Source organism: Cherax quadricarinatus, chromosome 11 (assembly GCF_038502225.1).
Source record: "Cherax quadricarinatus isolate ZL_2023a chromosome 11, ASM3850222v1, whole genome shotgun sequence".
NCBI lineage: Eukaryota > Metazoa > Arthropoda > Malacostraca > Decapoda > Parastacidae > Cherax > Cherax quadricarinatus.
The window spans coordinates 17,890,693-17,903,989 of NC_091302.1; the positions used below are offsets into that span (position 1 = coordinate 17,890,693).

The 13,297-nt window shown below is 41.6% G+C and overlaps 1 protein-coding gene across 1 annotated transcript in view; it reads right to left on the minus strand.

Annotated features, from left to right (window-relative positions):
- Positions 1-13,297, minus strand: part of LOC128687509 (nephrin-like) — a 721,388-nt gene that overhangs the window by 448,873 nt on the left and 259,218 nt on the right. Inside the window, exon 2 of the mRNA XM_070083853.1 lies at positions 4,545-4,677. Within this exon, the coding sequence (XP_069939954.1) occupies positions 4,545-4,677 (133 nt within the window). The remainder of the gene's footprint in view (positions 1-4,544; positions 4,678-13,297) is intronic.

The window sequence follows — 13,297 nt, forward strand, 5'->3', positions numbered from 1 at the left end:
GGCACAGGACTTGTCTGCAGAACAGTTTATACAGCTGTTTCGAAAATTTGCAGCTATGAGATCCTGTCCGAGATTGATAATTTCGGATAATACCACAAATTTTGTAGCAGGTGCTCAACACTTGATAGAATTAAATAATAGTAATGTTGTTCAATCTCTGATAACCCAGCGAGGGTGTACCTGGAAATTTATTACCCCTAGAGCCCCTTGGCAGGGGGGGCTGTACGAAAGACTGACAGGCACAGTGAAGATGTGTCTCCATAAAGTACTACACCGGAAGAGAATTAATTTGGAAGAATTCCGTGCAGTGTTAGTGGAGGCGGAGAATCGTATAAATAATAGGCATCTCTCGTACATGAGTGATACACCTGATGCAGATGTATTAACACCTTCTCACCTAATATGTGGAAGGAAATTGGAAGCTACCCCTGTCTATAGAGATAATCCGGAAGAAAGTGATGAAGATTACAATGATGCGGCAGTGTTGTGTAATAAATTTAAAATGTTAAATAAAGTAATTGATCATTTGTCTAATGTGTGGTGTAAGGAATATCTTCTTACATTACATGAACACTTTTATGGTGCGACAGAGGCAGTAAATCGACAGACCATTCAACCAGGTGACATTGTGTTAATTGACACTGAACAATATCGAACATTGTGGCCTCTGGGCAAAGTATTGACATTATACCCAGATGCACAAGGTGTTGTCCGGAATGTCAAAGTGTTGTGTCGTGGCCAGGAAAGTTTATGCACAATTAATAAATTGATTCCCTTGGAATTAATTGACAGTCAATCAGGTAACGCTGACCATGTGATGCAGGAAGAGGAAATCGTAGTAAGACCTACTAGGAGAACAGCCACTCAAGCCAGAACCGGCTGGAATCGTCTCCTAAAGGAAGGAGTAATTTGAGTCGTTTAGCAACGAACACCGCCCGGCCGCAGTGTGGAAAATATATAGTATATTTTCTGAAAATAGTGTATTGGTATGTAAATTAATAAAATACATTGCATTTAATAAAAATTCTGTTATAAGAAATGGGAAGCCTGTGCCTGAGCAGACGGGACTCGCCATTGTTGTTTGAACTGGACACTAACGTTAGTGAATAATGGGAAGAATTTTTCGTGCTCTAGAGGTAAAATTGGGCTGACACCTCTCAAATAGGAGGCAAAATTGTTGGATGTGCATTCCTGCATAACTTGAAATATCAGGCGAAAGGACAAGACTCTAATTAGACAGAAACAGGATATTACACCAGCTAAGTGTCTTATTTTATGTTAGATTCTGGCCAGTTTCTTCATAAATTTTAGACAGGAGTTTGATATGATACAACTTAATCTCCAGTCAAATTGGTGAGTGATTTTAAGATATTCTCCTTCTGGTATGTAAATTGTATATATATACATACATATATATATATATATATATATATATATATATATATATATATATATATATATATATATATATATATATATATATATATATATATATATATATATAATCGTTTATTAATTTTAATATACAGTCCACAAATTTATATATTTACCAGAATTTCTGTTGATGTATACTTCATTTGAAATTAATAGGTCTAGAGCAACTTGTGGATATGACAGTTGTAGGTATCGAAGGGGACATTTTTTGTGACCTAGGTGTCCCAAATTCCTACTTGTCTATGTAACTCTGATAAATACTAATTATCTTTTGTTATTTACTGGTATGTACATTATGAGTTACATACAGATAAATGCAATTTTCCACAATTTTATATTTTGTTATTGTTATTATCTCTAGTAGTCGACTCGTCACACAGCTTGGCTTTCTTTCTTTTTTCATGCTTTACAGTTTTGGTTTTAATTTTGGTCCACGTTTTTTCTACATTATCCGTATTTAGTTGACCGAACCAAATTAGATGACTGGTATCACGGCGCATCTGATCAAAGTTAATTGCTCTGCGAGTTTGAACAATCATAGTGTTATATTGGGTTTCAAAGTTTTTGTTTATTTTGAATCAACTGATGTTGTGATCACTCATTTTTAATCTCCTGTCCCGCATGACTAAATCATGCCAAATCACAGGACGGGTGCACACGGCTTGAACCCACGGCAAGAGTATCGTAAAACTCACAGTCAATGGCCAGAACGAGATTCAATACGTTGTTGTTACAAGTAGAGGATGTAACAGCCTGTGATAGAAAGTTGTCCTCAGTCTTGTTAGTGATTTTGACAGACTCCTGGTCTCCTGTCAGACTGTTCCAGTTTATTTTGGCAGACTCCTGGCCTCCTGTCATATTGTTCCAGTTTATTTTGAATGACTCCTCGCCTCCTGTTATACTGTTCCAATTTATTTTGGCCGACTCCTGGCTTCCTGTCAGATTTTTCCAATTTATTGTCGGTACATTAAAGTTACTGCAAATTGCCTTGATTTCGTCATACAAAAATGTCTTCCTCCTTGTCTTGTTCAGGGAAGGTAGAGGAAGAGGAAGCCGTCACTGACTATAATTTGTTCTCATTGTATCATATTTACATCTATAAATTTCAACTGGAACGTAGTGATACTGATGACCCAAGACTTTGTAACTGGTTGAGCTTCTCTGGCTTCGTACAGTGTTCTTCACACTCTTTAAAATAAATATTTACAGCTTGTAAAAACCTACCACCTATTCCATAAATTTGTAAAACTCGGAATATTATTCCATTATAAACGATCTCGAATTCCGTATCTTCATCCATAAATACTTAAGTGAAAACATTTGGTTGACATTATCATCATAATTTTCATTAGCAATCCGATTATGTATAATTTTCCTAACTTTTCCCTAACTAATTTAATCCTAATCTTCTCTCTAACTTTTCTGATTCTTTCTCTCTTTTTCCCTTTATACCATGCATGATCTCTGCTAGTTCTTAAGAACCTTCGAGATGCACAAAAAAAAAAAATGCACTTTTGTTATTCTTCATCCCTAACTACACTTGGAAAATCTTGGAAGGAATGGTCCCAAATCTGCACACAGAAATCACTCCCTACGAAAGTAAAAGAATGGGCAGGCGATGCAAAATGCCCCCAATAAAAAGTAGGGGCGCCATTGGTACACTAAGGGAAAACACCATAAGTGTCCGTGGCCCAAGACTGTTCAACAGCCTCCCATCAAGCATTAGGGGAATTACCAATAAACCCCTGGCTGCCTTCAAGAGAGAGCTGGACAGATACCTAAAGTCAGTGCCGGATCAGCCGGGCTGTGGCTCGTACGTTGGACTGCGTGCGGCCAGCAGTAACAGCCTAGTTGATCAGGCCCTGATCCACCGGGAGGCCTGGTCATGGACCGGGCCGCGGGGGCGTTGATCCCCGGAATAACCTCCAGGTAACCTCCAGGTAACCTCCAGGTAACCTCCAGGTAACCTCCAGGTAACCTCCAGGTAACCTCCAGGTAACCTCCAGGTAACCTCCAGGTTACCTCCAGGTAACCTCCAGGTAACCTCCAGGTAACCTCCAGGTAACCTCCAGGTAACCTCCAGGTAACCTCCAGGTAACCTCCAGGTAACCTCCAGGTAACCTCCAGGTAACCTCCAGGTAATCCCTTTCCCCTCTGACAGATACAGGAAATTTCTACCTCCATCTCGTCATCTACATTTAATAACCTTTATAAATATTACCACAGTCTCTCAGTGCCATTACACAGCATCTGACCACTTAAGAGTCGTAGCTGAGAGCACAGCATCTGACCACTTAAGAGTCGTAGCTGAGAGCACAGCATCTGACCACTTAAGAGTCGTAGCTGAGAGCACAGCATCTGACCACTTAAGAGTCGTAGCTGAGAGCACAGCATCTGACCACTTAAGAGTCGTAGCGGAGAGCACAGCATCTGACCACTTAAGAGTCGTAGCTGAGAGCACAGCATCTGACCACTTAAGAGTCGTAGCTGAGAGCACAGCATCTGACCACTTAAGAGTCGTAGCTGAGAGCACAGCATCTGACCACTTAAGAGTCGTACCTGAGAGCTCGACGCGCTCTCTAAGTTATTTCTCTTCATAAATCTTCCTCTAGGACTTTGTGCTGCCTAAGTTATTTCACCTCAGGAATTCCTTTCTTACACTGCTTCTTATTCTCAGCAAATATGTTAGAAAATCCTCCAGTGTTTTCTCAGTTATTTCTTTTTTACAAAACATTTTTAACCACTTTTGTTTTCATCCCTTAATTTACCTTCCCTATATCATTTTATAAATATTTTATACGTTAGCTCTTCATTTTGCGTATCTTCTTCTATCTTTTCTTTGCATTTTTTCCTTCTTCTTCTTCATCTTCTAATAATTCTTCCTTTTCTTTGTTTTTCTTGTTCTTGTTCATCCTTCTCTTCATAATCTCAGGCAAATATTACCTCAACATTTGCTAAAAATTAATCTAATATTATGAAAATCGTACATTTCTCAGAGCTAAGTCTTAATTACCTCACATAAACTAAATATTTTAAAAGATCAAGTCTTGGGCAGGTAAGGGCAGACAGACGCAGCAACAAACGGTGCAGCAAGGAGGGCGTGGACTCACCTATATATGGGCTCCTTGTTGCCGTTCCTGTACCACAAGACCACGTAGACCATGTCGGAGGGCTCGAAGGTGCCTACCTCACACGGGAGGACGGCCTCCCTCCCCGACACCGCCTCCACTCGCCGCCACACTCCTGAATAAGGAAAGACATTGGTTTTTGTCGGGCAGATCTTCAAAGGTGTTCAGTGTGGAGTCGATACGAAAGCAAGATGAATAAAATGAAAAAGAAGATAAAAGAAGAGAAAAGAAGAAGGAGAAGAACATCAACACATCTGATATTATTTATTTCTAAGATGACTGGTATCTCGAACACGCTCTTACAGCATAACGACATCAACGAAATAGAGACAACTGACCAAACTAAACCGCTGGCCCACCGATGGCTCCAACTTCATCCTGTTCTCTCTTTGTATGTCTCATAACAATAATTAGGTTTAAAAATGAGCTGATGTAGGCAGCAGCTCTTACCTTTCAAATAAAGAAAGGAACCCTTAACCTAACCTGGCAGGACCCTTGTGTAAGAGAGAGAGAGTTAAAGAGAGAGAGAGAGAAAGAGAGTGTACATGGTAATACACTTCAAACGAAATAAATTATTGCTTAACTACGAAGATCGGTCAGAAAAAAATTTGTTCGGAGGATTCATGGTCACTAAACACGTTAGTTAGTGTGCTATGTTGGACGTGTTAAGTGTGCTATGTTGGACGTGTTAAGTGTGCTATATTGGACGTGTTAAATGTGCTATGTTGGACGTGTTAAGTGTGCTATGTTGGACCTGTTAAGTGTGCTACGTTAGACGTGTTAAGTGTGCTATGTTGGACATGTTAAGTGTGCTATGTTGGACGCGTTAAGTGTGCTATTTTGGAAGTGTCAAGTGTGCTATGTTGGACGTGCTAAGTGTGCTATGTTGGACGTGTCAAGTGTGCTATGTTGGACGTGTTAAGTGTGCTATGTTGGACGTGTTAAGTGTGCTATGTTGGACGTGTTAAGTGTGCTAGGTTGGACGTGTCAAGTGTGCTATGTTGGACGTGTTAAGTGTGCTATGTTGGACGTGTTAAGTGTGCTATGTTGGACGTGTTAAGTGTGCTATATTGGACGTGTTAAGTGTGCTATGTTGGACGTGTTAAGTGTGCTATGTTGGACCTGTTAAGTGTGCTACGTTAGACGTGTTAAGTGTGCTATGTTGGACATGTTAAGTGTGCTATGTTGGACGCGTTAAGTGTGCTATTTTGGAAGTGTTAAGTGTGCTATGTTGGACGTGTTAAGTGTGCTATGTTGGACGTGTCAAGTGTGCTATGTTGGACGTGTTAAGTGTGCTATGTTGGACGTGTTAAGTCTGCTATGTTGGACGTGTTAAGTGTGCAATGTTGGACGTGATAAGTGTGCTATGTTGGACGTGTTAAGTGTGCTATGTTGGACATGTTAAGTGTGCTATTTTGGAAGTGTTAAGTGTGCTATGTTGGACGTGTTAAGTGAGCTATGTTGGACGTGTTAAGTGTGCTATGTTAGACGTGTTAAGTGTGCTAGGTTGGACGTGTCAAGTGTGCTATGTTGGACGTGTTAAGTGTGCTATGTTGGACGTGTTAAGTGTGCTATGTTGGACATGTTAAGTGTGCTATTTTGGAAGTGTTAAGTGTGCTATGTTGGACGTGTTAAGTGAGCTATGTTGGACGTGTTAAGTGTGCTATGTTAGACGTGTTAAGTGTGCTAGGTTGGACGTGTCAAGTGTGCTATGTTGGACGTGTTAAGTGTGCTATGTTGGACGTGTTAAGTGTGCTATGTTGGACATGTTAAGTGTGCTATTTTGGAAGTGTTAAGTGTTCTATGTTGGACGTGTTAAGTGAGCTATGTTGGACGTGTTAAGTGTGCTATGTTGGACGTGTTAAGTGTGCTAGGTTGGACGTGTCAAGTGTGCTATGTTGGACGTGTTAAGTGTGCTATGTTGGACGTGTTAAGTGTGCTATGTTGGACGTGTTAAGTGTGCTATGTTGGAACTGTTAAGTGTGCTACGTTAGACGTGTTAAGTGTGCTATGTTGGACATGTTAAGTGTGCTATGTTGGACGCGTTAAGTGTGCTATTTTGGAAGTGTTAAGTGTGCTATGTTGGACGTGTTAAGTGTGCTATGTTGGACGTGTCAAGTGTGCTATGTTGGACGTGTTAAGTGTGCTATGTTGGACGTGTTAAGTGTGCAATGTTGGACGTGTTAAGTGTGCTATGCTGGACGTGTTAAGTGTGCAATGTTGGACATGTTAGTTGTGCTATGGTGGACGCGTTAAGTGTGCTATGCTGGACGTGTTAAGTGTGCTATGTTGGACGTGTTAAGTGTGCTATGTTGGACGTGTTAAGTGAGCTATGTTGGAAGTGTTAAGTGTGCTATGTTCGAAGTGTTATGTGTGCTATGTTGGACGTGTTAAGCGTGCTATGTTGGACGTGTCAAGTGTGCTATGTTGGAAGTGTTAAGTGTGCTATGTTGGAAGTGTTAAGTGTGTTATGTTGGACGTGTTAAGTGTGCTATGTTGGAAGTGTTAAGTGTGCTATGTTGGACGTGTTAAGTGTGCTATGTTGTACTTGTCAAGTGTGCTATGTTGGACGCGTTAAGTGTGCTATGTTGGACGTGTTAAGTGTGCTATGTTGTACTTGTCAAGTGTGCTATGTTGGACGCGTTAAGTGTGCTATGTTGGACGTGTTAAGTGTGGTGTGTTGGACGTGCTAAGTGTGCTATGTTGGACGTGTTAAGTGTGCTATGTTGGACGTGTTAAGTGTGCTATGTTGGACATGTTAAGTGTGCTATATTGGACGTGTCAAATGTGCTATATTGGACGTGTTAAGTGTGCTATTTTGGACGTGTTGAGTGTGCTATGTTGGACGTGTTAAGTGTGCTATGTTGGACGTGTTAACTGTGCTATGTTGGACGTGCTAAGTGTGCTATGTTGGACGTGTTAAGTGTGCTGTGTTGGACGTGTCAAGTGTGCTATGTTGGGCGTGTCAAGTGTTCTATGTTGGACGTGTTAAGTGTGTTATGTTGGACGTGTTAAGAGTACTATGTTGAACGTGTCAAGTGTGCTATGTTGGACGTGTTAAGTGTGCTATGTTGGACGTGTTAAGTGTGATATGTTGGACGTGTTAAGTGTGCTATGTTGGACGGGTCAAGTGTGCTATGCTGGACGTGTTAAGTGTGCTATGTTGGACGTGTTAAGTGTGCTATATTGGACGTGTTAAGTGTGCTATGTTGGACGTCTTGAGTGTGCTATGTTGGACCTGTTAAGTGTGCTACGTTGGACGTGTTAAGTGTGCTATGTTGGACATGTTAAGTGTGCTATGTTGGAAGTGTTAAGTGTGCTATGTTGGACGTGTAAATTGTGATATGTTGGACGTGTCAAGTGTGCTATGTTGGACGTGTTAAGTGTGCTATATTGGACGTGTTAAGTGTGCAATGTTGGACGTGTTATGTGTGCTATGTTGGACGTGTTAAGTGTGCTATGTTGGACGTGTTAAGTGTGCTATGTTGGACATGTTATGTGTGCTATGTTGAACCCGTTAAGTGTGCTATGTTGGACATGTTAAGTGTGCTATGTTGGACGTGTTAAGTGTGCATTGTTGGACGTATTAAGTGTGCTATTTTGGAAGTGTTAAGTGTGCTATGTTCGAAGTGTTATGTGTGCTATGTTGGACGTGTTAAGCGTGCTATGTTGGACGTGTCAAGTGTGTTATGTTGGAAGTGTTAAGTGTGCTATGTTGGAAGTGTTAAGTGTGTTATGTTGGACGTGTTAAGTGTGCTATGTTGGAAGTGTTAAGTGTGCTATGTTGGACATGTTATGTGTGCTATGTTGAACCCGTTAAGTGTGCTATGTTGGACATGTTAAGTGTGCTATGTTGGACGTGTTAAGTGTGCATTGTTGGACGTATTAAGTGTGCTATTTTGGAAGTGTTAAGTGTGCTATGTTCGAAGTGTTATGTGTGCTATGTTGGACGTGTTAAGCGTGCTATGTTGGACGTGTCAAGTGTGTTATGTTGGAAGTGTTAAGTGTGCTATGTTGGAAGTGTTAAGTGTGTTATGTTGGACGTGTTAAGTGTGCTATGTTGGAAGTGTTAAGTGTGCTATGTTGGACGTGTTAAGTGTGCTATGTTGGACGTGTCAAGTGTGCTATGTTGGACGCGTTAAGTGTGCTATGTTGGTCGTGTTAAGTGTGCTATGTTGTACGTGTTAAGTGTGCTATGTTGGACATGTTATGTGTGCTATGTTGAACGCGTTAAGTGTGCTATGTTGGACATGTTAAGTGTGCTATGTTTGACGTGTTAAGTGTGCTATGTTGGACGTGTTAAGTGTGCTATGTTGGACATGTTGTGTGTGATATGTTGAACGCGTTAAGTGTGCTATGTTGGACATGTTAAGTGTGCTATGTTGGACGTGTTAAGTGTGCTATGTTGGACGTGTTAAGTGTGCTATGTTGGACGTGTTAAGTGTGCTATGTTGGACGTGTTAAGTGTGCTATGTTGGACGTGTCAAATGTGCAATGTTGGACGTGTTAAGTGTGCTATTTTGGACGTGTTAAGTGTGCTATGTTGAACGTGTTAAGCGTGCTATGTTGGACGTGTTAACTGTCCTATGTTGGACGTGCTAAGTGTGCTATGTTGGACGTGTTAAGTGTGTTGTGTTGAACGTGTCAAGTGTGCTATGTTGGGCGTGTCAAGTGTTTTATGTTGGACGTGTTAAGCGTGTTATGTTGGACGTGTTAAGAGTACTATGTTGGACGTGTCAAGTGTGCTATGTTGGACGTGTCAAGTGTGCTATGTTGGACGTGTTAAGTGTGCTATGTTGGACGTGTTAAGTGTGCTATGTTGGACGTGTCAAGTGTGCTATGTTGGACGTGATAAGTGTGCTATGTTGGAGGTGTTAAGTGTGCTATGTAGGGCGTGTCAAGTGTGCTATATTGGACTTGTTAAATGTGTTATGTTAGACGTGTCAAGAGTACTATGTTGGACGTGTCAAGTGTGCTATGTTGGACGTGTTAAGTGTGATATGTTGGACGTGTTACGTGTGGTATGTTGGACTTGTCAAGTGTGCTATGTTGGAAGTGTTAAATGTACTATGTTGGACGTGTTAAGTGTGCTATGTTGGACGTGCTAAGTGTGCTATGTTTGACGTGTTATGTGTGCTATGTTGGACGTGTTAAGTGTGCTATGTTGGACGCGTTAAGTGTGCTATGTTGGACGTGTTAAGTGTGCTATGTTGGACGTGTTAAGTGTGCTATGTTGGACGTGTTAAGTGTGCTATGTTGGAAGTGTTAAATGTGCTATGTTGGAAGTGTTAAGTGTGTTATTTTGGACGCGTTAAGCGTGCTATGTTGGACGTGTTAAGTGTGTTACGTTGGACGTATTACGTGTGCTATGTTGGAAGTGTTAAGTGTGCTATGTTGGACGTGTTAAGTGTGCTATGTTGGACGTGTTAAGTGTGCTATGTAGGACGTGCTAAGTGTGCTCTTTTGGACGTGTTAAGTGTGCTATGTTGGACGTGTTAAGTGTGCTATGTAGGACGTGCTAAGTGTGCTCTTTTGGACGTGTTAAGTGTGCTATGTTGGACGTGTTAAGTGTGCTATGTTGGACGTGTTAAGTGTGCTATGTTGGGCGTGCCAAGAGTTCTATGTTGGACGTTTTAAGTGTGTTATGTTGGACGTGTTAAGAGTACTATGTTGGACGTGTCAAGTGTGCTATCTTGGACGTATTAAGTGTGCTATGTTGGACGTGTTAAGTGTGCTATGTTGGACGTGTTAAGTGTGCTATGTTGGACGTGTCAAGTGTGCTATGTTGGACGTGTTAAGTGTGCTATGTTGGACGTGTTAAGTATGCTATGTTGAACGTGTTAAGTGTGATATGTTGGACGTGTTAAGTGTGCTATGTTGGACGTGTTAAGTGTGCTATGTTGGACGTGTTAAGTGTGCTATGTTGGACGTGTCAAGTGTGCTATGTTGGAAGTGTTAAGTGTTCTATGTTGGAAGTGTTACGTGTATTATGTTGGACGTGTTAAGTGTGCTATGTTGGAAGTGTTAAGTGTGCTATGTTTGACGTGTTATGTGTGCTATGTTGGACGTGTCAAGTGTGTTATGTTGGACGCGTTAAGTGTGCTATGTTGGACGTGTTAAGTGTGCTGTGTTGGACGTGCTAAGTGTGCTATGTTGGACGTGTTAAGTGTGCTATTTTGGACGTGTTAAGTGTGCTATGTAGGGCGTGTCAAGTGTGCTATGTTGGACGTGTTAAGTGTGCTATGTTGGACGTGTTAAATGTGCTATGTTGGACGTCTTAAGTGTGCTATGTTGGACGTGTCAAATGTGCTATGTTGGACGTGTTAAGTGTGTTATTTTGGACGTGTTAAGTGTGCTATGTTGGACGTGTTAAGTGTGCTATGTTGGACGTGTTAACTGTGCTATGTTGGACGTGCTAAGTGTGCTATGTTGGACGTGTTAAGTGTGCTGTGTTGGACGTGTCAAGTGTGCTATGTTGGGCGTGTCAAGTGTTCTATGTTGGACGTGTTAAGTGTGTTATGTTGGACGTGTTAAGAGTACTATGTTGGACGTGTCAAGTGTGCTATGTTGGACGTGTTAAGTGTGTTATGTTGGACGTGTTAAGTGTGCTATGTTGGACGTGTTAAGTGTGCTATGTTGGACGTGTTAAGTGTGCTATATTGGACGTGTTAAGTGTGCTATGTTGGACGTGTTAATTGTGCTATGTTGGACCTGTTAAGTGTGCTACGTTGGACGTGTTAAGTGTGCTATGTTGGACATGTTAAGTGTGCTATGTTGGACGCGTTAAGTGTGCTATGTTGGAAGTGTTAAGTGTGCTATGTTGGACGTGTTAAGTGTGCTATTTTGGACGTGCCAAGTGTGCTATGTTGGACGTGTTAAGTGTGCTATGTTGGACGTGTTAAGTGTGCTATGTTGGACGTGTTAAGTGTGCTATGTTGGACGTGTTAAGTGTGCTATGTTGGACGTGTTAAGTGTGCTATGTTGGACATGTTATGTGTGCTATGTTGGACGCGTTTAGTGTGCTATGTTGGACGTGTTCAGTGTGCTATGTTGGACGTGTTAAGTGTGCTATGTTGGACGTGTTAAGTGTGTTATGTTGAAAGTGTTATGTGTGCTATGTTCGAAGTTTTATGTGTGCTATGTTGGACGTGTTAAGTGTGCTATGTTGAACGTGTTAACTCTGCTATGTTGGACGTGCTAAGTGTGCTGTGTTGGACGTGTCAAGTGTGCTATGTTGGGCGTGTCAAGTGTTCCATGTTAGACGTGTTAAGTGTGTTATGTTGGACGTGTTAAGAGTACTATGTTGGACGTGTCAAGTGTGCTATGTTGGACGTGTTAAGTGTGCTATGTTGGACGTGTTAAGTGTGCAATGTTGGACATGTTAAGTGTGCTATGTTTGACGTGTCAAGTGTGCTATGTTGAACGTGTTAAGTGTGCTATGTTGGACGTGTTAAGTGTGCTATGGAGGGCGTGTCAAGTGTGCTATGTTGGACGTGTTAAATGTGTTATGTTAGACGTGTCAAGAGTACTATGTTGGACGTGTCAAGTGTGCTATGTTGGACGTGTTAAGTGTGCTATGTTGGACGTGTTAAGTGTGGTATGTTGGACTTGTCAAGTGTGCTTTGTTGGAAGTGTTAAGTGTACTATGTTGGACGTGTTAAGTGTGCTATGTTGGACGTGCTAAGTGTGCTATGTTGGACGTGTTAAGTGTGCTATGTTGGACGTGTTGAGTGCGCTACGTTGGACGTGTTAAGTGTGCTATGTTGGACGTGTTAAGTGTGCTATGTTGGACGTGTTAAGTGTGCTATGTTGGACGTGTTAAGTGTGCTATGTTGGAAGTGTTAAGTGTGCTATGTTGGAAGTGTTAAGTGTGCTATTTTGGACGAGTTAAGCGTGCTATGTTGGACGCGTCAAGTGTGTTATGTTGGACGTATTAAGTGTGCTATGTTGGAAGTGTTAAGTGTGCTATGTTTGACGTGTTAAGTGTGCTATGTTGGACGTGTCAAGTGTGCTATGTTGGACGCGTTAAGCGTGCTATGTTGGACGTGTTATGTGTGCTGTGTTGGACGTGCTAAGTGTGCTATGTTGGACGTGTTAAGTGTGCTATGTTGGACATGTTAAGTGTGCTATGATGGACGTGTTAAGTGTGGTATGTTGGACGTGTTAAGTGTGCTATGTTCGACGTGTCAAATGTGCTATGTTGAACGTGTTAAGTGTGCTATGTTGGACGCGTTAAGTGTGCTATGTTGGACGTGTTAAGTGTGCTATGTTGGACGTGTTAAGTGTGCTATGTAGGACGTGCTAAGTGTGCTCTGTTGGACGTGTTAAGTGTGCTATGTTGGACGTGTTAAGTGTGCTATGTTGGACGTGTTAAGTGTGCTATGTTGGACGTGCTAAGTGTGCTATGTTGGACGTGTTAAGTGTGCTATGTTGGACGTGTCAAGTGTGCTATGTTGGGCGTGCCAAGAGTTCTATGTTGGACGTGTTAAGTGTGTTATGTTGTACGTGTTAAGAGTACTATGTTGGACGTGTCAAGTGTGCTATGTTGGACGTGTTAAGTGTGCTGTGTTGGACGTGTTAAGTGTGCTATGTTTGACGTGTTAAGTGTGCTATGTTGGACGTGTCAAGTGTGCTATGTTGGACGTGTTAAGTGTGCTATGTTGGACGTATTAAGTGTGCTATGTTGGACGTGTTATGTGTGCTATGTTGAACGTGTTAAGTGTGATATGTTGGAC